Source organism: Anabas testudineus, chromosome 1 (assembly GCF_900324465.2).
Source record: "Anabas testudineus chromosome 1, fAnaTes1.2, whole genome shotgun sequence".
NCBI classification, from domain to species: Eukaryota; Metazoa; Chordata; class Actinopteri; order Anabantiformes; family Anabantidae; genus Anabas; species Anabas testudineus.
In genome coordinates, this window is record NC_046610.1 from 14018757 (window position 1) to 14043181 (window position 24425).

A 24425-nucleotide genomic window follows, 5' to 3' on the forward strand; every position below is an offset into this window, starting at 1 on the left:
TATTAATAACTAGATCAATATAAATGAATTAAAATTTAAATTTAAAAAGAGATTAACATACATTTTTTATACGTCTATATGTATGTTTGTTTATTTTCGTCCGGCAGATTTTGTGGCTACTAAACGCCCCCAAATAGTTGCGTGGGTCAATGTTCTGGCGCCACCTATAGGCAGAATACTTAACCACAGGTGTAACGAAACGAACGAGTCCCGTTGAAATCATCCCCGGAGACGGGCTGCTAGAAAAACATCAGCGATGGTAGGGAGTAAATAGGTAAGTAACTTTTAACACTTACAAGTTAACTTGTAACTTAACAAGTATTATGAAGACTTTAGTAGGCTACTGCTTTATTTGTTCATCTGAAATCCAGATTTTTACATTACACACAGAAGAGATTACTGAATAAGTAGGCTACTTAAAAGGTCCAAAAAGTTACAGAGCTGCTTGAAACTTGAACTTTCCATGAAGATATATTCACTAGAGAGGTAATGCTGAAGATATTTCATGGTACATACATACACTAATAGTGTAATGGGAGGCAAAAGCTTACAGTAAGTCCACACCCCTCAATTAACGCAAGTTATATACAACAGAACACATACGTTAATGTACACTTACACACACAAACACATACATTGTTTTTTTTCATTATGCATCCAGGGGCACAGGACACATGGACAGACACACCAAATTGAATGCATAGAAGCATATCTGTGACAGAACAACACAGTCTCCTCTGTTGGAGTAGAAGGAGGTGGGCTTGATATAGCTCCAGTCAAAGTTCCGCAGGTTCAGTGACCTCTGACAGTGTCGGTCACTTAGAGCAACCAGGGCACGCACAATAGAGTATTTGGCTGAGCAGCTTGTGGCTGTCACTGTCCGCACCTTGTCAAAGTGCAACAGGAAACAGGGATCATCCTGAAACCAAGGGACAGGTGGGGGGAGCCGTCAAAGTGTTTAATATGTAAAAGCCAATTTACAGCTAATTAAAAGGTTAGTATTTAAACATTACTTGACTAAGACACCCGAAATAATGTTGACAAATGCATGCATTCATTTCGGCAGCACATTCTACATAGTTGAAATCTATCACAACTTATAGAGAAGGCCATGCCGACGCATCTAAATGACTGATCTCATTTGGAGAAGATGCTATTGACACACGAAATGTGAATGAAAGGTTTCAGATACATTTTCATAAAATCGAAGTTTGTTTTAAACCATAATTAACCCAGACCACATTATTAAAATGGTTAAATGAGACTATGCACAAAAATGAATTTATGGAAATCTTTATACAGTGCCTCTAAAAAGTATTCACCCGCTTGGATGTTTCATCCTTTTATTGACATTATAATTCAATCATGGTCAATAAAAGTCTGCGACTTTGACAAAGAAATTCCAGAAAAAAATACCTCATTAATGTGAAATTGAGAGGGGTTTCTACAAAGTAATGTCAATTAAATCAAAATATGTACGGTGAAATCAGTGTTTGCATTAATATTCACCCCCTTGAAAATAACTGACCTAATACAACAGAGGTACAGATATTTTGTGCTAGTAGTCCCACAATTAGTGAAATAGGGATCACCTGAGTGCAGTGAATGTGTCTCAAGTGAGACAAGACACTTGTGCCCGGAAGGTCCAGATACTGGTTATTCAGTATTCCTGGCTACCATTACACTAAGAAGACAAAAGAACACTCCCAGAGTAACTCAGAGAACCGGTCATTGAAAAGCATAAGTCAGGAGATGGATACATAAAAATCTCCAAGGTACTGATCGTCCCCTCAAGTTCAGGGAAATCCATCATCAAGAAATGATAGGAATATATTACATGTCTAAATCTGCCTAAAACAGGCCGTCCACACAAACTGAGTGACAGTGCAAGAAGGAGACTAGTGAGAGAGACGACTAACACACTGATGACTACTCTGAGGGAGTTACAAGCTTTAGCACCTGAGATAGGAGAGACTGTACATACAACAAGTGTTGCCCGGGTTCTTCACCAGTCAAAGCTTTATGGGAGAGTGACAAGGAGGAAGCCACTGTTGAAGAAAACTCATGTTACATGACTTGAGTTTGCCAATAGGCATGTGAAAGACTCCATGGTCCAGTAAAAGATGGTTCTTCGGTCCGATGAGACCAAAATGGTGCTTTTTGACCATCAGACAAGACAGCTATGTTTGGCGCAAACTAAACACTGCACATCACCACAAACACACCAGAAGCATCCCCACAGCATGATGCTGCCACCACCATGTTTTACAGTGGGGATGCTTCTTGGCAGCTGGCCCCAGGCTTTTTAAGGTAGAGGGTAAGATGAATGTGGCAAAATATGGGACAATAATCTTATTCAGCCAGCACGACAAACTACGGTTTGGGAGAAGATTTGTTTTTCAGCAAGACAATGAGCTGAAGCATACAGCAAAAGCTACACAGAAATGGTTTACCGACATCAAGGTGAATGTTCTGGTGGGACCGAGTCAAAGCCCAGACCTCAATCCAATAGAGAATTTGTGAATGGACTTGAAGAGGGCTGTTCACACCCGATCCCCACGCAACCTGACAGAGCTAGAGCAGTTTTTCAAAAAAGAATGGCATAAAAGTCCAGTGTGCAAGCCTAACTGAGACCTATCCACACAGACACCATGTTGTGATTGCAGCCAAAGGTGCATCTACTAAATACTGACGTGAAGGGAGTGAATATTAATGCAAACACTGCTTTCACCGTACATATTTTTATTTAATTGACATTACTTTGTAGAAACCTGCTTTGACTTTGACATTAATAAGGTATTTTTCTGAAATCTGTTTGTCAAAGTCGCCAACTTTTATCGACCATGATTGATTTATAATGTCAATAAAAGGATGAAACATCCAAGGTGGTGAATACTTTTTATAGGCACTGTAGTTACTCTTTTAGTTTTGTTTCTGTGTGTTTGCTGTTACTTAGGGACCCAGTGGGAGACTATTTAGGATTTACACAAAACCATACCAGTAACATGTAGCATTGAGAAATTACTGCATGAATTATTATGAAAAATTATATTTGAAAATATAGTTTTGGATAAATGACATACTTGCATTTCTTAGACAAATAAAATTATGAAGAATTGCATTTTATATGTATATTGCATGTTCTATTTGTCAACAATACAAAACTAAGCAAAAGGAATTGCAATACAAATGCTTTTATTTACCACGTCAGGGTCTCGTCCGTCAACAAGAGTCAGGTCTTGCAGGGACCAGACCTCTGTCCTTCTGTAAGAGTCCTGTATGCTGGAGCGTTTGGTGCCTGGCTTTTTACTTCCCGACTTTAGGGATGGCTGAGATATTTGACATCGCACTATACATAACTGCACCATATTGTTTTTTCCAACTGCAGAAAAACAGTGAAATTTTGAAAAATGTAACCATTTGCAGTGCCGAACCCTGAAAAGAGCAAACTTACACAGATGATTTAACACAAGAACATTTTTAGCAGTTTCTTTTTGTTTTTTTTTTTGTTTTACAGATTCTCTATAATCAAAAACTGTACTGTAAAAGAAAATTCCTTTACAAACACAACACCATTATTATAAATTACATTCAAGGATATAAATTTAACTCATATAAATGGCTCTCAACGTTTAGAAAGTTGTTTACCTGAAACACAGAGAAAATGTTTTCCATGCGACGGCTCTTCAATCTCAATAAACTCCACGAGTCTCTGTTTAGCAGGTCGGAATAAAACTCTCTGCATCTCCTCCCTCAGAAGAGACGACATCACTGAAGATATGAAGGGAAAACACAAAGCTGGACGGTGGCAGAATGCTTTAAAAATGATAAGGCAGGAAAACCAAGAGAGAGGTGAGGAGGTATGAGAAAATCCAAGGGGGGAAGATGAAGAAAGGATAATGGACAGCAATGAAATGTGACAGTGAGCTGTTTCCTCTGGTCAGACCGCGTAAAAATGTGTTGTGTGTGAACTAAGCTCCTACTCTTCCTCAGACACCCCCCCACCCCCAGCAACAACAACTCACACACTCCCCCACATATATTTCCATGGCTTCACTCCATTGACTTATGTTCATTTCTGGGAGAGTTACCCCACTTACCACCCCTTGACTAACCTTAAATGTAATAATGTACAGGTAATCATACACATGGGGCCCCCGCAAGGAAAATGAGTCCCCACAACATAAGCAATACAAGTGCACACACACAGCACTCTGTTGTGATTTAATGATATGTTCCATATTTGTCTTTCATTAAAATACTATCTTTGTATCAACTTGCTAAGGAGGTATTTATTAGCATGGGAGCAATGTAAGCTTTTTATTGCTTCAATTAAGATCCATTATGATGCTGATATTGACTAAGATTGTTTCCTGAGAATATGGATTTCACTCTTGAAATTTGTACTTACTTGACTGACGTGTGTCTGACATGAATACACTCTGTCCTGTAGTTGTACTGTATGAGGTGATGTGTTGTTCTTTTTTTTTTTTTTTTTCCACGACACACAAAGACAGTCTGTTTCTGACTTTCTGTGGTTTTTCTGTCTCTCTTCCACTCACTCACATATGGACGTTGATATATATTATGGCCCTGTGCCCAATGTTTGTCTGTGATTAAACGGTTGTTGTGTGGGAAAAGGATGTCCCACAGCACTCTGCAGGGTTTCCATTACCCTGTAGTAATTCAATCTCTCAGGTACAAGTACAAGTGGGGTGAAGCACTTAAATAGATGGATTTTACAAGCACATAAAGGGAGATGTACTGACAAGCGGAGAAAACACAATATAACATTTTTGAGCATGTTTTTAAGTTCCAGTTCATGGACAGTGGGTCACTGCAGCATGGGAAGACGTTACCATGAGTAAAGCAACCCCAGAACGAAGCAGACCAAAGCACTGATTTGATTTGTTACCAGGAAAGAGTGGCTCCATTGGATTTGTCACATTTGTGAAAACAAAGATGGGTCAGTCCACAGCTAAGTGCTTTATCGTTGTTGTTCTTGATGTTTTTTTTTTTTTGTGGGTGTTCACTTGAAAGGCTTTCTGCATCTGAGATGGAAAAATGAGAGGATGGGCAGGAAGCAGTGAGGAAAGCAAATATACAAGCGTTCTCTCAATCTCATGAATAACACATGAGGTTTATTGTACAAACTTTAACCCCACTACCTCTGTCATGTACATCAAATTGATTCTTTTTTTTTTCAGGGTAATTGGAAAAATCCAAGAATTTCCACAACAGCATTTTTTTTAAGCAAAAGAATAAAGGGTGCATTAACTTCTCATGCATGTTCATTGGAAGCACTGCAGCAATGAATGATGTTTCAAATGAATCTGTATTTTTAAGAACAGAAGAGGAGTTGTGATTAATTATGTGAGCATTCCTATCATCCTTCACATTTTAGTATGTGCAAACATCCAAGTGAGAAATAGTAATGTGATGTAGAACAATGAGAGAGCAGAGAAAATAATAGGAAAACAGGTTAATACTAAAGAAGCAGGCAACAACAAATGCAAACTAACTAGAAAAGATTTAAAAATGATCTAGGGGCAAATTTAGTTGACAGAGCGGAAGGAGAGTAATAAAGGAAAAGGAGGCAGAGAGGAATTCAGTGAAGGTGCAGTCAGCAGTATAATGAGTCCAAGCAGAAGGAAAGAATTAATGAGGTTGGCACTGGGATATATTAAGTAAACTAGAAGAGTGTTAATGAAAACACTTGTTTAAGGCATGAGCTTTAAGGCTGGAATTACAAGTGTGTCAGTGTGGTGCTGGTACGGAGAACTGCTGTTTTCACTAGCCATACTCTAGACATAGTATGTGTACACTATAGTTGGTAGTAATGTATTTCTTTATTATTATTTTATAATGTTTTGGTCATAATTCCACAGAATGAAGAATGTAGGTACGTATAATCTTATGGCACAGATTCCTATAAATTAGATCACGCTACTTATGGACTGCATTATGTATTTAAGTCTTTTGTTGAGTCACAACTTACAGGAAGTGTTTCACAGGTGCAACAATGTTCATGATGTCTTGTAAGCTCAGGGCCAGGCAATTATATTTGCAGCCTTAAGCTTTGGTCAGGTAGGCTTTGCTGTGACGACAGAGGACAGATGTGAATGCAATGTTGATAAAAGCAGTCAAGGCAGGGAGATTATGCGGAAAGTGACCTGTGCCAGAGTGCTCATGTATTAAAGCAGAGGAATGACTCATATTGTAGTTAAGATAAAGCCAAGCTTCATTTACAGCCTCTATTTTTCAGGAAAATATAAACTAGCTAATTTTGCCTCATAGAGCAATTTAGAAATTCACTCTTTTGCTGTGACTTGTATTTTGGAAATACCAGAAGGAGCAAAGATGTTTGTAGAAAACATATTTCATTAATTATACAGCACAACCAAAGAACTTAGCCCTCTAATTAATTCCCATTGCAACTATAACTTTGCTTCATCATTTCTATGTGTGACTTTATCTATGAGATCATCTTCCCATCTAGGGGATCGCCTTTCCTGCTACATTCCCAAACTCTTGACAGTAATGCAGATATTTAATATAAGGGGCAAAACTACCTGCTTTTCATGAGAGTATTCATTTTCAGGGACCATCTGTGCTCAGTGAATTAGTGTAGTATGGTGGAAGGGCTGTCGCAGTTAAAAAAGGCGTACTTATGCACATTTTGTTGGACAAAATAAATGTTTAAACACAATTGTCTTCTGTTGAGGGACTTGGTGCTGGTATTACAGTATTTAAATGACTGATGTGTTTGTGGATGACACAGCCAAAACCCATCTACAAATGTAGCAGGGCTGCCACATTAATGACCCAGGTCTATACAACAAGTTTAATTCAGCCATCCCACTGTGGAAATTATGTTTTGCCAGCATTTAAATTTTGAATGATTTATATACAGGTATTAATTAATTTAAAATGTAGATTAAATGTCAATATCTTTTTTAGTAACAGTGGTTTGATCCTAATAAGACAGCTTCCATTTTACTGCAGCAGTGAGGCATGATCCTAACCCTAACGACTTGTTTATTTTCTCTGTTTATACAGTATGTGACTTATATGTCAATAAAACATATATTCTGTCATCCATATAGACAATATACAGTAACCTGTATTTTCTACAGTTCCCACATTATTGTGTAGACTAATGTCCTTTCTTTAATGTTATCTTGTTTTGTGACTGCTGTGTGTTCACTTTAGGAAATTACAGGCCACATTTACTTGTATACATACTTTTCTCTGAGTTATGTTTACTGTTTATGTCATTACTAATTACACGGTCATTGAGAACAATAGTGGAACGAGCGTATAATTCCACATTACATCTCAGAAAAAGGGGGTTATAACGTGAATGTGCACTAATTCTAGGGGAATCTCATTGAACCCCATGGCCCGTAGAGCCTGTGATTGGATACCGATAATCAGGGAAACCCCTGGTCATGAGGCGGGGCCATCCCCGACCTGATCAGCTACACTTTCAAGCCACCATCCAATGTCACATTCACCTCCCATTCACCGCAACCAAAACAGGGATTTCCTGGAAATAATAAAGTGACGTCAGTAACTCATGTTGACATTGCTGGGATATGGAACATCTAATTATGGCTCCTGTTCTCGGTCGTTTGCGCCACTCTCACTTTTAGATGCACCCTTTTTGCAACGCAGAATTGTTATCTTGCATATCAAATATATATATATATATATAAAAAGCATGTGGCCGTGACAGTGGACTGGTCTGACTCGAAAAGCCACTAAAATACGCGGAGTCATTTCTCCTCTGGATATCACAGTGCGATCTCCTCCGTGCGGCTGCTACTGTACTGTACAAATAGTGCGCCCTACTGTCTCCATTGCGCATGACTGTACGTCGTAATATGAAGTAGGCCTCCTGTTTTTTTCCTCAACCCGGAGTCCTCCTGGCCCCCACCACCTCGTTGCAACGTTCAGGCAAGCAAAACACGGAGGCTGCTGTCGACTAATAACGGAGGTAAGGGGTCTTTTAAATCGTTTCAAACCCGGCGGTGGTCGCGGATCGTCCGACAGCACGGCGGCTGCGGTCGGTGAACGGTGTTTTTTAGCGTGCGGAAGCGGTCGGACTGCAGAGGAGGCTTCGGGACTGTTTCCGCACGCTTGAGGGAGAGCAAGGCCCAGTGACCCACATTCAGAGCAGCCAGTGTGTGTGTGAGTGAGAGTGTGTGTGTGTGTACGAGTGGGCGAGCGTGTGCGCATGTTTGTGCTCAGCAACTGTGTGTGTATGTATGTGTGTGTGTGTGTGTGTGTGTACATACATCTGCCGCGAAAATGTTTCCACCATCGCTGGGTTTTCTGGCATTTCTCCTGCGTTTGTGTGTTTTGTCGGACGGTGATCGGCTCTGATGTTCAGCCTTTCAGCTTTTCTCGCGGTGTTTCAGGTACAACGGTGAAATTTGTACAGATTATTTTTCTCCAGTGTCAGTTGCGTGACAGCTTGAGGCTCGGCGCCAGCTCGGAGCAGAGAGGAGACTTGCTTATTCTTGTTGTTAATTTGACAAATGTGACATACTTACACCTTTTAACGGTGTCATTCAGTGTTGTGGGAGTGTAGCCGGAGCAAACGGGGCAGTGCGAGCATTAAACCTCAGAGTTAAATGGGCACTTTTCAGTAGCAAGCTTAGTTAGCCTGCTAGCTAGCTGTACACTTAACGTTAAGGGTTCCTCTATGTCGGTTGTATAACGAACACCTGTGGCTCTAAAACATATATTAACATGTTACTGGGATTGAATAATAGTTCAGGGTTGTGTTAGTTGACTGCTTTACCTCGTCTCCGCTTGGCCGGGTTGTGTTTATTCATTGGCAGTGGTGTGCAGTGGACACAGTCGTCCAGTGGAGGAGGCTTCATTTAGTGGCCATGAGGAAAACATGACTGTAGGTCAGGTCAGTGCTTCCCAAAGTAGTGTCCCGGGGCCACTATAGGTCTTAAAGATAGCTCAACAAAGCAGTTATATTATTATAAGGACTCAGGCTGATACTAATATCCTGTACCAGCTGTCACCTCGCTTTTTACAGTCCTATCTTTCTGCAAGAACCTGTGTGATGGAGCTCATTGGGCCAGAGTGTGATGGTCTGTGATTCAGCTGGTGTCTGGGTCTGCTTGACAAGACATGCTGAAATTAGAGCTCTCATAAATTAACTGATTTAGAAAATTATTTGACACCTACTTTGTTAGTAATTATTTTAGCTATTTTGTGAAACAAAAATGTCAAATATTTTCTGTTTCTAAGCGGAGACTTTGATTTTTATTGTACATATACAATAGCAAACAGACTATCATTAGGTTTTAGAGTGGTGATTGGATTACAATCTCAGGATATAACCTTGGACTCTAGGAAACTTTGTTTAACCGAACCAGAAAATAATTTTCAGTAACAGTCTTACATGAAATGAATTGCTAATTAATAATAACTAGTTAATACATTTGCATCACAAGCAAGAATACTAGGATTTCCTAGCTACAATGTCTCAGTTGTGAGAATTAGCTGCTATTTATAATGTGATAGGAATATATTGTGTTTCTGACTTGATAGATAAACACACTTAATTAATTAAAAAATTATCGCACAAAATACTAATATGATAAATCGTCATTTTGTTTGGGTTTTACATGGTTGGTCAGACCCCATCTGGACTAGATCTCGGCCTTAAGGAGTTTTGACACATTTTCAGTGAGACTGTAGAAACCAATAATTATTTAAATATCAGACAATCAACAATGTTTTACTTTTTACTTGGTGATACTCATAATTTCCTGTTTTTAACTAGCAGCAACCAGCAAACATTATTTGTTGGTCTTTAGAATTTGCATGCATGGAAAACAGTGAAGATACATGCTGAGTGATATTTATGTGAACATGCCTTGTTTTTTTGTGTTGCAGGGAGGTTCTGACTTACATATGAAGATTTGTCAGTGTCAAGAAGGATAGGATCTCAAACAGTTAGTTTTGCCTGCGAAGAAACATTCCATAAAGTAAGTCAAAATTAATTTACTCTGTGCTTTTTTCAAAATTGGGTTACTATGCACCACAAGTGTTTGAAGTATTAATATTATAATAAGCATTGTAGCTGATTTTTTCCAGTTTTCGTCTGTGCTAAATTGAGTATATACAGTATAGTATATATGTAGTATATATATAATAGTATATTATTATTAACACTTAACAGGGTTTAATTCAATATGCCAAATTGCACCCTGTGACACTGGTTTCTTGACAAATAAAGTAGTATTAGTAGTAGTAAATAAAGAGTAACGATGTATACTGTGCTGGTAACCTATTGGGCCATTAACATTCCAACATTAAGCTCTTCTGCTTCTCGTGATTAAATATTTTCTTCACCTTGGCAATAAAGACAAAAATTTCAAAAAGATGACCCACTGACCTACTGTGACCCCAGCTTACTCCGCTGTTTTCTTTCACAGGTTTGGTTGACCACTGCATCTTTTCTGTGGTCTGGTGCTCTCTCCTGAACCCAATGACCCCAACGCCAGATTGGATCATAGAGTCAGCATTGACCCCAAACCCTTTCTACGATCCCTGAGAAAACGTTAACTGACGGCGTGCATAAGCTGCAGTGAGGTAAGCATTTACTACACATCACACTGATAAAAGCTTTGTAACATGTTCCAGTAACATGTTCCTGTCTAATACAAATACATATATATATTACATGCTTGTATCAACAAGAAGTTTGAATCAAATTTGCATAATTACACGCTTTGCCTCTTCTTATTTTAGATCTGATCACTTATCCTGTTTTTCAAGTGGGTTTTGTTTGTATAAGGGATGCAAATGTTTGGGCATTTCACAATTTGATGTCTATTCTTGGTGTTTTATTTGGCTCATTCAGTTGGTCGAACATGGATCATATTTTGAGTCTCACGCTGCAGCACACTTTTACCCTAGCTGTCAATACATGATATACATGTTTTTCTCCCCAGGTGGTCTTCCAAATGCCTACCTCACGCCTAAAGAGCATTTCACTGCAGCCACAGCCCTGATCAGCAGCCACCATGACATCAAGCATAGGGTATGGTGCAAAACAACCGCGCACACAAAATGAACTCTGTTTGCTATAAATTTTTTAAGGCTTCATAAAAACTTCATCATGTAAATTCAATTGTATGTTGTTTAGGTCATAGATGTTAGGTGTTCTACTTGAGTAGACAACAAAAACAGCAACAACCACAATATTTATTATTATTATTATTATTATTATTATTATTACTATTATTGTTGTTGTTTTTACATGTAATTATTTACACTTAATAATATTATTATTAAATAGCCTGCAACAATAAAACTCTAAGACATATTTCTTGTCTTCCATGCATGAAAGTAAATTTAATTGTAGGCAAGAATACACCTTGTTAAAATGCAGATGTGCTTATTACCTTCTTGGCAAGCACAAAACATTCATTTTCTCTGGGTCTCTCTCTCTCTGTCTCACTTTCTTTTTTTGTGTGACCTAAAAATAATCCTGCTCCTGGCATGTAGGAATCCTCTCATTAGCCAACATCCGTCATTAGCTATTATTAACAATGCATATCTGCTTTCAATCTGCAAGAATGCAGACACTGAAAACCACAAAGTTACTTGAGAAAAAGGTCTGAACAGTCTGTGTGCTTTTTCTTTCTTTTCCTGTAGGGATGATTGTAGCATTTTTGATGGGTTGATGGAAGAAGATGAAAAGGACAAAGCAAAACGGTAAAAGGTCCCATGATATTTAAATGATTATGTTTTGAACAGATCTACACTTGTAAAGATTTAGGTCCTGTAGAGAATATCATGTGTCAAAAGTGACATTATCATACGCCGTACAAGGCACGCATTGTTTTCTTGTTTCTTTAGAGTCATATAAGGAAGAGGTTGTGTTTTTTCTGTACATCCAAATTGTCAGTCTGGATAAAAACAGACATGAAAGCTAAAACTATGACAGCATAACATTTTTACTCAAATTTATCACTGTCGTTTGGTTGTAGTGTGTCCCGTAACAAGTCAGAGAAGAAACGGAGAGACCAGTTCAATGTCCTCATCAAAGAACTTGGCACAATGTTGCCCGGCAACACCAGGAAGATGGACAAGTCCACCATCCTACAAAAAAGCATCGACTTCCTGTGTAAACACAAAGGTCAGGGCTTTCTCCCAGCTTCACCTCATTTCCTGTGTTTATGCTGAATGCCTCACAAGGTACACACATATTGTTCCATATTGTGGTTTATCATCAGGCTTGTTCCAGATGAACCATGCCTCGCTTGTAAAGCAGGTGAGAGCAGATGGCGCCAGCAGCGAGCAGTGAAAAAAGCTGTAGTCAACACAGACATTTTCCAAAAACCTTTAGAGTTTGTCATAAAAATACTTCAGTCCCAAAAGTTCTAATCCTGCTTTAATAAAATGATTTCATTATTGATCTGTCAGACATTTAGATTCACAACTGCGCAGATTATATTTAAAGAATCTTAATCCAATCCTGCTTACTAGAAATTGTTGTATAATTAATACTTAAATCAGCACTGTTCATATTGTAGACCAGCATACTGTCATAGATCGTCTTGAGTCTACGAGAGATCTGTGTTATATATAAATGAATGTATTCAGTCAGGCGTTTCCCACCGTATTCTTAGGTTAGTGGGGAGGTACTGCAAAGTTGGCTCGTGAGGTTATAGTTGTCAGGCCTTCATCTAGAACAACCCTATTCACTGTCATGTGCACTATTATCAGGTCTTGTTTACTGTCTACCACTACGTGGATACTGCATAAATTACAACGTAATTAAGACTGTGTATTGTTGGCATAATGCACCCCCCCTATAATCCCAGTTGATCACCACCTGAATACAAAGATTATTTCATGCTGACATATTTAATTACTGTGCATGGGTAACTATTCATTTTAATCATAGCCCTTATGACTGTTTTGCTGAATTACCTGCCACTGCACTGGTGCACTGTTATATCCACAGTTTTGTTTTACTCTCTCGCTTTAACTTTAAGACTTGAACTATCAGTGTATGTTATTCTGTGATGATGCCTGCTTTGTTTTTCTTTTGTTTCTTTTATGTCATGTTGCCTCATCATGTTTTCTTTTGACTTTTTCTGAAAGACATTTATTTATTTTTTTAATTGCTCGTTTGTCCTCTGTCAGAAATCGCAGCTCAGTCTGAGTCAAGTGAGATCAGGCAGGACTGGAAGCCTCCGTTTCTTAGCAACGAAGAGTTCACCCAGCTCATGCTAGAGGTCAGAAATCTCACATTTTATACTGTAATCGAGTCTGTTACAGCTGGTCACAAAACAGATGTTATTACCACTGCTAAGTGCTAGGGTTTATAATGTACCCTAAATATATATATTTTTTAAACAAAATACTTTATAATTAGTTTTTTTTTCTACATTCAATTATATTTTCAGCCTTTCTACTGCTACAGAGCAAAATGTCAAGTTCTCTTTGTCTTGTCCCCCTTAATCAGGCTCTGGATGGGTTCTTTATAGCAATAATGACTGATGGAAACATCCTCTATGTTTCTGAGAGCGTCACCTCACTACTAGAACACCTTCCAGTGAGTAACAAAGGTTCTTTCTTTTCTCTAGTATATATTAGTCATCCACGATATTGTAGAACAAGCTTTAACTGTTTTTTTGTGTGGTTAGGATGAAATATGCCAGGATGACTAGCATGACTTTGTCTTTTCATGCATGTGTGTTTGTGCTCGTAACAGGCGGACTTGGTGGACCAGAACCTGTTAAACTTTCTGCCTATTGGAGAACACTCCGATGTGTACAAAGCTCTGTCCACACACCCCACTGATCCAGAAAGCCTCAGCTCTGATTATCTGAAGAGTCAGTAACACCCAGTCATGTTACAATATACTTCCTACTTAATTCAACATTATTCAATAATACTGTGCTGTAATGCTGTGATTAACATTTGCTTCTGTCATCTGGAAGTAAAGCTTAAGGCCATTATTAGGTTTTTTCAGTTTATATAAATGAGTGTGGTGCTCTTAATGTCAAAGGAAATGACAGAAACAAAACAAGACAAAATACTGTGTATCCCATTAACTATTATAAGCCATATTGTACATATAAGTGTAAGGCTTTCTTATCTCTTGAGCTTATTTTGCTAGTTTATTTTAAATCCTGCTCTGTTCAAGTAATTTGGTGGATTTAAAATGATCATGGCCCTGATGGCCAACTTTTCAGACTAGAACAGCTAAACAAAGAACCATAGTTAATTCTTCCTGCAGCAGCACATGAACATCTAAAAATACATTTATTCTTCAGTCACATTATTTGCACATTTCTTGGACATAATTGTCACTCTTTCATCTCTATTTTCTTATAAACCCCCACTGAATGTGCATTCTCCAGTAACTTGTATTTTTTGTCTCCAGCTAAGAATCATATGGAGTTCTGCTGCCACATACTACGAGGGGCCATTGACCCCAAAGAAGCCCCTGTATATGAATATGTTAAATTCATTGGCAACTTCAAGTCAGTCAACAATGGTAAGTGGCTACACCCATATTTTATCATTTTATTTATTTAAATATTGTTGTATATGACAAATTTAAGATAACTCACTTGACATTTAAGGAAAGTAAGGAACGTCTCTTAAAAGTTAGAATATGTATATATTTGCTTATTTCCATATCAAACACAAATGTATTTTAAAGAGTAAACCAGTACAAAGATAAAATATTCTGTCAGCCCTATGTTAAGTGAAACATCCAAAACAAATGTGTCATTAGTTACTCACTTTGTATATATCATTTCATGCCCTGCCTACAGACCCACACAGAACCACACTGTATATTTCTTGACTTTGTTCTGTATTGTGTAGTTCCCAACGTCACAAGGAATGGTCTGGCAGGTGTGTTACAGCGGTCGCTACAACCTGCGTTTGATGACCATGTGTGCTTTGTAGCCACAGTGCGGCTGGCCAAACCTCAGTTTATCAAGGTACGCTATAAACGCATGCTAACACATCAAGCACAACCACGCTGAACTATTAATTTATTAAACAGTTCACTTTTTTATAATCCATCGTTGATTTTCCTTTTGTCTTCATAGGAGATGTGTACAGTGGAGGAGCCCAATGAAGAATTCACCTCGAGGCACAGTCTAGAATGGAAGTTTCTCTTCTTAGACCACAGGTACACTTAACATGCAAACTATTTACCTGTGCATTGCTCTTTAAGCTGCCAGTGTACTACACTTTTAAGTTGCAGGACTTGCGAAGGCTGCGTTATTACCTTTTTGTGTTAGTGTGATTGATAGTGATCATTTTTCTTCTATTTAGAGCTCCACCAATCATAGGCTACCTGCCCTTTGAGGTTCTGGGAACATCAGGGTACGACTATTACCATGTGGATGACCTGGAAACACTGGCCAGGTGTCACGAACACTGTGAGTGCCCACATTTACTCACATTTATTTAGAAATTCTTTGTTGAAGCCATGATGGTTCTTACAGCCCTGCCCTTGTCTGCCTGTTTCTTGCTTCTGTTCAGTGATGCAATACGGCAAAGGGAAGTCTTGCTACTACCGTTTCCTGACTAAAGGTCAACAGTGGATCTGGCTACAGACGCACTACTACATCACCTATCATCAGTGGAACTCTCGACCTGAGTTTATTGTCTGCACACACACAGTAGTCAGGTACAGCAGCTGAATGCTGAGTCATCTTTTGTTTTTCTCTTTATCATTTACTAATGGTACATTTCCAGGCCATTCATAATGGCCTGCAAGGTTTAAAGTGTCATCGTATTGAGTTCTTTGATCAATTTACTGGTGACACAACATTTATTTCTTTCATATCACTCATGCACCCTATCTTCCTGACTGTCCTTAACCAAGGTTTTCTGTCTGAAATGCAGCTATGCAGAGGTGAGGGCAGAGCAGCGCAGAGAGCTGGGTATAGAAGAGTCTAACCCAGAGGCCACTGTGGATAAGGTGAGCAGTTACTACTAAAATCATCTATACTCATCCCCATCCTTAAGCTTCGTTAAGGTTTTAATTAGTGGATATTCTAATGTATGCTGTCTCATACAACAGGAAGTCAAAGGCTTTTTCTCCAGTTTAGTTATCTATTAACTTTTCTTGGTGAACGGCTTCGGTCTATTAACATTTCCCACTATCTATAAATCTTTGACCGACTGACTGCTGCTCCCTAATGTTATCTCAATGAAGGCAACATTTTCTTTGGTCAGTGTACTATAATGAGAACAACAACTCTTTTCTGTATCATATATTGGACTTTAAACAGACTCACATTTATCCAGTTGAATTTGTTAATGTGGCCACTTTGGGGTGCTTTTAATAGCTATTAATTAAAATGTATTGTTCAAATATCGTATCTAAGGCAATGCTAAGCTTCAGTGTGTTTACTCTCTCCTGAACCATGGGTTCATCAGATTTAATAGATTTTATCCTGAATTATCCTGTGCTCACCTTTTCACCAGCTTGGATGTTTTGTATAGTCAGTCAGTGCATTTTTGACTATCAAGCATATTTTTCCTCTGCCTGTCTATAGAGTCAGGACTCTGGGTCAGAGTCACAGCTGAATACATCCAGCCTGAAGGAAGCTCTGGAGCGATTTGACCACAGCCGGACACCCTCCACCTCCTCACGGAGTTCTCGCAAGTCCTCATCGCATGTCTCTGACAACACTTGCACTTGTAAGGGCACACATATTTGCATCTACGTACATAATGTTTAAAGAGTCAGTAACACATCAGCTCTGGTGATTTAATGAGATGATTGGCTTTCTGCTAAAACATGATATTATGTTGGGTCTGAACAGCACGGTTACTCATCGTTTTTTTTTTGTCTCTACAGCAACAGCCTCCAAGCTTCATATGGACATGGCCACGCCTCCTCGGCAGTCGTTGGCGTCCACCATGGAGATGACATCTCAGCGTCGGTCTTCCATCAGCAGTCAAGTGAGCAGTAACTTAAACTACATGTGGCAAACGCTAACTTTCTATTTAATAAAAACTATTTTTTGTGACCACAAGTTGCACAAATAGAGATGGAAATAAATTCAAACTATGTTGTTTTTCTATTTATGTATTGGCATTAAAGAATTTGCTACACTTTGGATAATAATATTAATATTAATAATAATGAAACATTAATATTCTTCATCTGTACATTTGCAGTCAATGAGCTCTCAGACTACAGGCCAGAGTGTGACTCCAGGCATGGTCCCTCAACAACAACAACAGCAGCAGCAGCAACAACAACAACAACAACAACAGCAACAGCAACAGCAACAACAACAGCAACAACAACAGCAGCAACAGCAGCAGCAACAGCAGCAACAACAGCAACAACAACCACAACAGCTAACGACAAATGTGCAGGTGAGTATGGTGGCACTTCACCTGGGTTGTCTGAAGTGAATCGATTTATCACTAGCTAACTGACAAAAAATTTGTCCATAACAGTTTGACATTTCAATGGTTCCAGGTTTTCAAGGACCAACAAAGACAGTTTTTATGAGAAAATCTGTTTTTAGGGAACTGTTATAGTAAAATTTATACCTTTTAGAGTTTGGATTATTGGATGTTACACTGCGATCTGAAAAACTGACAGGCATTCTTACGCCTTTTTATAGATGCCATTTTATAGACCAAATAATTTACTGGTTAGTGAGTAAGTAAATAATAAATTAATGAGCATAAATCAACACTATCCGCAGGCCTACTGAAGTTTGTAGTGTTTTTTTTGACAGTGTTTTATAATAGGAATCAGTTATTGGAAACTGCTGTGCATACACACAAGGTAATTAACTGCTACTTCTTTGTGACCTTTTTTTTTTACTCACGTAGCCTGTGATGGAGTTCTCCGCACAGGTGAATGCCATGCAGCACTTAAAAGAGCAGCTGGAGCAGAGGACCAGACTGATCCAGGCCAACATCCAGCGGCAGCAGGAGGAGCTGCGACATATCCAGGAACAACTGCAGAGAGTCCAGGGACAGGGCATACAGGTAAGGATGTGGACACACCCAGTAGTCAAGGTAGTAGCATTTGAAAATGTCAAATGTGTCAAATTTTAATACAGACACACTGCTTAATCAAGGCTTAGTTTTCCAATTGTATAGTTATTAAATGTAGACTCTTTATTGTCTCGTGACATTTACTTTATGATGTTGTGCACTAACTCTGAACTGTTCTCCAGAATCTTGTCTCCTTTTACTTTTATTTTTATTTTCTCCTAGTCAGCATGTTGTGCTCTGTCTTTTTGTGTTATGTCAGACCTGACTTTGCCTGACCTAGATCAAGACTAGAATAATGCATTATGTACATTTATTGTTCCTCATTCAGAGGCAAGTGGAGTTAAAGACTGAACTGAACGTGTACCCTGTAACACAACTTATTTTCCTAAAGTTCTATTATTGCAGTAAACACTGTATCTGCCAAGATAACTGAATGCAGTGATATTTGTTTTTTTCATCTCAACAGATGTTGCTGCAGCAGGGTGGAGCGATGAACATACAGCTCCCTCAGGTGGGGTCGGTCCAGCAAACACCTGCTTTGACCAGTCAGGTTCAGCAAACAGCAATTAACCCTGTTCATTCAGGAACTCAGCAACTTACCATCCAGCAACAGGCTCCTCCCCCTCAGCAGAGCCTACAGCAGCAGACCAACACCCTCACACAGGTGGGTCCAAAAGCGCCTGTGGAGCCTATGAAGATGCTTCTTTCCTTTTTTGCAAATTCACATAAGAACATTTAGTATGATCTGTGAATGCAACATCAAAATGAAAAACATTAAGATAAAAGATTTACAAGTTTTTCTCTTTTTATTTATTTTATTTATTTTTTTAAGGAAATGGTCCAAATATAGTTGTATCCTCTACATTCAAGGTCCTCTGATAATACTAGCTTTGTGCAAATGTTTGACACTTCTAGGTCACTTCTATGTGGAGAATTCAACTACACAAACACAGTACTGTTCTGTGAAGTTATACATAACATTCAGATGACTCTGAGAGCCATGGGGAGTTATTTGATGTGAGACACTTCACAGAATGCTCACAGCAGTAGTACAAGATAGTAAAACTGATATGTTTGCCACTGCATAGATACACCTTCCATAGTATTATTATTATTATCACATGATAGATAATCATGATGAACCTTTATAACAAAAGCAATAAATTTGTACATTTTCCTTTTTTCTCTGTATATTTTGGGTTTATAATCAGTTACGCTAGCTGTGTTCTACAGCAAGAGCACCAGGTGATACAGAAGTATGAAATTGAACAGTAATTAAAAAATAATAGGCCCTTAGGTAATATATTCTGTTTTTTGTCATTTATATTTTGTCTCTTCATCCTTTTCTCCTTTCTCCAGCCCCAGCGCCAGCCCCAGCAACCTCCCCAGGCTCAGCCTCAGACCCAGAGCTCTGTATCTGCTCCACTGTATAACACCATGATGATTTCCCAGCCAGGGCAGCCCAATGTGCTGCAAATCAGCACCAGCCTACCGCAGAACAACACACAGCAAGGCACAGCTGTGGCAACCTTCACACAGGACCGACAGATCCGGTAAGAAGACAAAAATCCAACCTAATACTCAGAGAAACACTGTTCCCTATCAACCAGAACTGGCATTCATCAAACCATTTAATTTAGAAAATTTATTAGCAGAAATGAAATAGAGTTGTCATTTGTGTGTAATCACCTGAGTTTTCCTTAGCGTAGAATGAGCCTTTTATATACAGATACGATGCGGGTCCCCTTTCACAGTTGCCGTGTTTCTACAATAGCCCAGAATGGACAAACCAAACAGTGGCTCTACAAAGGAAATTGTGTTTTGCTTAAATTTTGTGACACTGAAGTTACAGTAATATTTGCTATCTTAAACTGAAACTCTAGCCTATATTCTTACATACTTAATAGGTCAACTAAATCCAGTTTACAAATGCTCTCGCTATCTAAGGTAATCTCTTCACTTGACATAGTACCAGTGGATGAGGTGATTCGAAATGGGGGTGTGGGGTGTGATTGGTGATCAGAAGGGTTGCATTCTGCAATCTTATCACTAGATGCTGTTAAATCTTTCACATTTTACACTTTGTAACCATAAGCAAAGTTCAAATTAAATAATATTTTTTCTTCTTTTTCTTTTTCCCTGTTTTATTCTCTCCAGATTCCCAGCAGGGCAGCAGTTGGTGACGAAGCTTGTGACAGCTCCAATGGCATGTGGTGCAGTCATGGTGCCCACCTCTATGTTTATGGGCCAGGTGGTCACTGCATACAACCCCTTTGGTGGTCAGCAGGTAAAGACAAAACTGTATGAGTCCTTAATGATTTAATAAATATGTAACTGCCTAAGGTCAGGAATGAGCACTACTCTGCACTACTGTGATCATGTGGGAGGCACATTACCACTCAGCAGATCAGTGTATTTTAACGCTTGGTATTAGTGGGGGAAATTGGCTTGTTATATCAGTTTACTGTATTTCCTTGGAAAAATTTTACTGTTGTTACTTAAATGTTATTGTTAGTGTAAATCAAAGACATATTTTGCTCAGAAAGTGAGATTAAATGTATAAATATTTGTTTACCTTTCATAACTATGTCCCTTTAAATTCTGTTTTAACCCCTGTGCCACTTAAGCAGGGAGGGCAGACTCAGACCCTGACACTGCAACCTGCCCAACCACCACAAGTTCAGCCCGATAGCCAAAACCAGACAGCTGTCGTGGCTCAGAGCGGCCAGCAGGGGCAGCAGCAACAACAGCAATTCCTACAGGTATCGACAGGGGGCAGCAGATATCATTGAATTGAGTCTGTTTTTTATTTTGCTGACTAGAAGGTACAATGTAAATGCAGTTTATTATCTGCAGCAAATTAATGCTAATACACACTTTGGGGAAAGCGTAAAAAGAAGATTATAGTAAAACAGGCAATTAACAGTGTGTTTTCTAAAATATTTGCACTGTTTCTCTGTTAGGGCACTCGTCTTCTCCATAGTAACCAGTCAACCCAGCTAATTCTGCAAGCAGCTTTCCCACTCCAACAACAGGGCACATTCACCCAGGCCACACAGCAACAGCAACAGCAGCAGCAAAGGCAGCAGCAGCAGCAGCAGCAACAACAACAACAACAACAACAGCAGCAGCAGCAGCAGCAGCAGCAGCAGCAGCAGCAAAGACAACAGCAGCAGCAGCAACAACAACAACAGCAACAGCAGCAAAGGCAACAACAGCAGCAGCAACAATCGCACCACCAGAGGCACCAGCAGCAGCTAAAATCACAGCCCCAGAAACAGCTGAAAGCTGTGTCATCGCACAGGACTGACAGTGTCAGCAGTCAACCGCAGTAAAGTCTGGAGGAAAATGTGTTAAATTAGGAAACGTGGGGAACTGCAACTCCTAAAGGACTGCTGCATTTACTTGTTTTGGTCACGTGGCTGACACCAACTTCCTTTTCCCTGAAGTCGTTGTCCTCCCTTTCTCCATCTAAAAGAAATGAATCATAGGAAAGGAAAGCCAGAGAGTCCTTGTGGAACTCACTGAGGATTGTCACCATGGCAACAGGAAGGCAGAGATGTGAAGGAGCTCCAAAAATCCAGATCTGCCTCATCGCCACGGTAACAATGGACTCCTCTTGAAGATGTGTCAACGTGGACTGACCTTGTACAGATTTACTGTATGATATGAAAAACTTGTAAATATCCAATATAGCCTAACAGGAAACGGAAATGTAGTATTTTATATGATTGCATGGAAAGAATAACTGTGTAAGGTTTTACTAGTCGCTTTTGAAAATTGAATTTTTACTTTGTTCAAGTGTTTTCTGGCTCCTTCAGGCCCCCTCCTCCCCCTCCCCACTTCTCTAAAGAAAAAGTCCAGATTCAGGCTTTAAAGTACTGTCAGTCAGTTAAAAACAAAGTTGGGCTCGGGTTTGGTTTTTGTGGATGTTTGTGTTTTAAACACTGTGTCTCTGAGACATAATGGCTCTTTTTAACTTTGTAATTACAAATTATGTTTGGCAGGAAGCTAGATTACAGTCCAACTGAATTAGCGGGGTGATCACTGTACAAATAGGGGGTTTAGTGATTCGAAGTGCCAATAACATAGTCAATTATGTTTTTGTTTTTTTTATTTCACGCAGACTATTCAAAGGCGTATATATTTTCCAACAAGATGTTACCCCTAATAAATTTAATGCGTGTGTATATAGTAGGGATTATTTTTTAACAGAGAGCCCTATACGTAACAAACAGTATATCCTCACTTGATGTGGTTGTGTACAGTAAATCACTGTCGAGACCTGTTTGTAATCTGTGGTGCGATTCTGTGAGCTAGTGTGTGTTTTTGAGAAAACAATCTTCGTGTGCATGAGTGGGCATGAGTGTCTATGGTTGTCTGTGTGTGCGTGTGTGTGTGTATGTGTGTGTTTGTCGCCCCTTGTGTCTTACAATAATTGACTTAGTAAGGATTTCGCTGGATGGTACTTGTATTCTCAGGAATGTGGTTAGCTTCTGCCTCAGTCTGGAACCAGACAAGGAGGGATTAGAATGTGATGCTGCAAAGACCAGAGAAAGAAATATCATAGTGGCGCGTAGTGACTGAAACAAGTTTGACCAAAATTTATTAGAACCTTCTTTGTTACCTAATCCAATTAAAAAGGGAGGGGTGTGTCTCTAAAGTCTCTAAAGAGATAAGTATAATATACTATTTTTTAGGGGCAGGGGTTTTTGCAATAATGTAAAGAACTATAGAGAAACTTCAGTGTTCCCTCAGACTGAAATCTGTCTCTCGGTCTTTTGTATCATCTGTGCTTCATCCTTTCTTGTCTTCCTAGGCCTCAGAAACCCTCATGCAGTTCAGTTCATTTATCTCTCAGTTCTCAAACAGCAGTTAAAACCAGGACTGGACCCAAGTCCATTTGTTTGGTTGTAGACTCAGCTTCTGAGCTACAGTTGTAAGCCATATCAACAGAAAAGCCTTGGATTGGAGGAAGTGTAACGGTTGGTAAAGGAGCATTTAGAATGTGTTGTTTTGTCTTTGAGTAGAGTAAAGACTGTGTGTTGGGGTGTGGGTGTGTGTGTGTGTGTGTGTGTGTGTGTGTGTGTGTGCGTGTCTGTAAGAATATAGTGTCTCCTCTTCTTGATCCTACTTCTTGTATCACTCGGGGGTCAGTATTGGATTCCCCTGGCGATAGCCAATCAGTTCTTGCGTTGCAGTATAAAGAAATAATTGTAATATTCAAGAAACTTCCTCCCAGGTTGGGCTCATGTTTGTGTATGAGAGAGAGAGTTTGTATGCATGTTAACTGTCACTGTAACCCATTATATTTTCATACGGAAACAGACAGTGTGACAGGAGCAGGATGGATGATAGGCAATGCATGGCATTGGTCACCTTTCAGGCTGTAAAGAAATAGGCTCTGTTGTTGATTTCCAGTGACAGACTACTCAACACATATAACAATACCGACACATCAGGCCAGTCTCAAATAGTAACCCTCAGCGATATGTTTTTATTTTAGATTTCCATAGCAGTGTGCGCGATTTAGCAGGGGCTAATCCACTTCTTGAATTAGTTCACCAAAAAAAAAAAAAAAATAGATGAAAGACTTTATAGCGAGGGTCTTACTGCTTGGACGAGGTCTTCCACCATCACGTAGCAAATGTAGATCCTCTGTAGATTAGTTTGTGTTTAAGGCGTCACTCTAAAAGCTAATGTCGAAATGTTTATAGTTTGTGTCACTGATACCCAGCCCAAAGAATGTAAAGGTGTTTTTAAGAGACTAATGGATGTTGTAAATGTTGATTATGGAGAACATTTGAGCTTTGTGATGAAGGAAAACGAGTATCATGTTTTTCACTGCTCCACAGGATCCACACATGGAATCTGAAATACAGTCTTATTTGCAGCCTTTGCATTGTTACAAAAAAAAAAATACCCTGAATGTTTCACAATCACATACCTTTTGTTTGTGTTTTGCAACAGTCATTTTCTGACAATATGTGGTTGTAAAAGAAGTTTAAAAGCTGTTGAAAGATAAGGTGTAGGATATTTGAAATGGGACGCGATCGACAAGACAGTGAGCCCCTCCTCCCCACCCCATGCAGATACACATCTTTCCACTACATTGTTTGATTCTTAAGAGTCCTAGTTCTAGTATAATACTGTACACATACACAAAATAAGAACACCAGTATTCAGTGTGAAATGGTGCTATGCTTACCCGTACTGTATGTATGTTAATCCCTTCTTCTGCTCTTGAACTGTGCTCCTTTATCTACCCCAAAGTCAAATGTAATAATAATCAATATTTTGAAGCAAAATGTTTGCTATTATTATAACCCAACCTCTCCCCTCTTGGTCAGTTTGAAAATAAAAACAGTTGCAAATATGACATG

General features: G+C 39.1%; 2 protein-coding genes across 4 annotated transcripts; one reads left to right on the plus strand and one right to left on the minus strand.

Moving 5' to 3' along the window:
• Positions 1 to 406: 406 nt before the first annotated feature.
• si:dkey-245p14.4 (PH-EXOC1_like domain-containing protein) lies at positions 407 to 8354 on the minus strand. Its single transcript, XM_026359011.1, has 4 exons — positions 8301 to 8354; positions 3649 to 3771; positions 3204 to 3382; positions 407 to 919 (listed from the first exon to the last, which is right to left on the minus strand). The coding sequence occupies exons 2-4, from the start codon at positions 3767 to 3769 to the stop codon at positions 650 to 652; spliced, it is 570 nt and encodes a 189-aa protein (XP_026214796.1). The 5' UTR covers positions 3770 to 3771; positions 8301 to 8354; the 3' UTR covers positions 407 to 649.
• On the plus strand, positions 7847 to 24421 carry clockb (clock circadian regulator b). 3 transcript variants are annotated; one of them, XM_026359008.1, is made up of 24 exons: positions 7847 to 7999; positions 9925 to 10016; positions 10467 to 10623; positions 10986 to 11074; positions 11692 to 11751; positions 12027 to 12175; positions 13189 to 13280; positions 13511 to 13600; positions 13760 to 13880; positions 14435 to 14548; positions 14884 to 15002; positions 15114 to 15196; positions 15343 to 15449; positions 15553 to 15700; positions 15919 to 15994; positions 16575 to 16719; positions 16880 to 16983; positions 17203 to 17406; positions 17875 to 18033; positions 18509 to 18706; positions 19402 to 19595; positions 20200 to 20329; positions 20670 to 20804; positions 21006 to 24421. In XM_026359008.1, the coding sequence occupies exons 4-24, from the start codon at positions 11058 to 11060 to the stop codon at positions 21375 to 21377; spliced, it is 2817 nt and encodes a 938-aa protein (XP_026214793.1). In that variant the 5' UTR covers positions 7847 to 7999; positions 9925 to 10016; positions 10467 to 10623; positions 10986 to 11057; the 3' UTR covers positions 21378 to 24421. The 3 variants fall into 3 exon arrangements, with proteins under 3 accessions (XP_026214793.1, XP_026214795.1, XP_026214794.1); XM_026359010.1 differs by having other exon boundaries at positions 20673 to 20804; XM_026359009.1 differs by lacking the exon at positions 7847 to 7999 and adding an exon at positions 8315 to 8423.
• Positions 24422 to 24425: the final 4 nt, after the last annotated feature.

Excerpts from the sequence above, each read along its gene's own strand:
- clockb (XM_026359008.1), top strand. Across the intron at positions 12,176-13,188 it reads CTTCCTGTGTAAACACAAAG|AAATCGCAGCTCAGTCTGAG; the intron begins GTCAGGGCTTTC and ends GTCCTCTGTCAG. Across the intron at positions 15,450-15,552 it reads GGCCAGGTGTCACGAACACT|TGATGCAATACGGCAAAGGG; the intron begins GTGAGTGCCCAC and ends GCTTCTGTTCAG.
- si:dkey-245p14.4 (XM_026359011.1), bottom strand. The coding sequence starts at position 3,769 with ATGTCGTCTCTTCTGAGGGAGGAGATGCAGAGAGTTTTATTCCGACCT. Across the intron at positions 3,383-3,648 it reads ACATTTTCTCTGTGTTTCAG|TTGGAAAAAACAATATGGTG; the intron begins GTAAACAACTTT and ends GTTTTTCTGCAG. Across the intron at positions 920-3,203 it reads ACGGACGAGACCCTGACGTG|GATGATCCCTGTTTCCTGTT; the intron begins GTAAATAAAAGC and ends CCTTGGTTTCAG.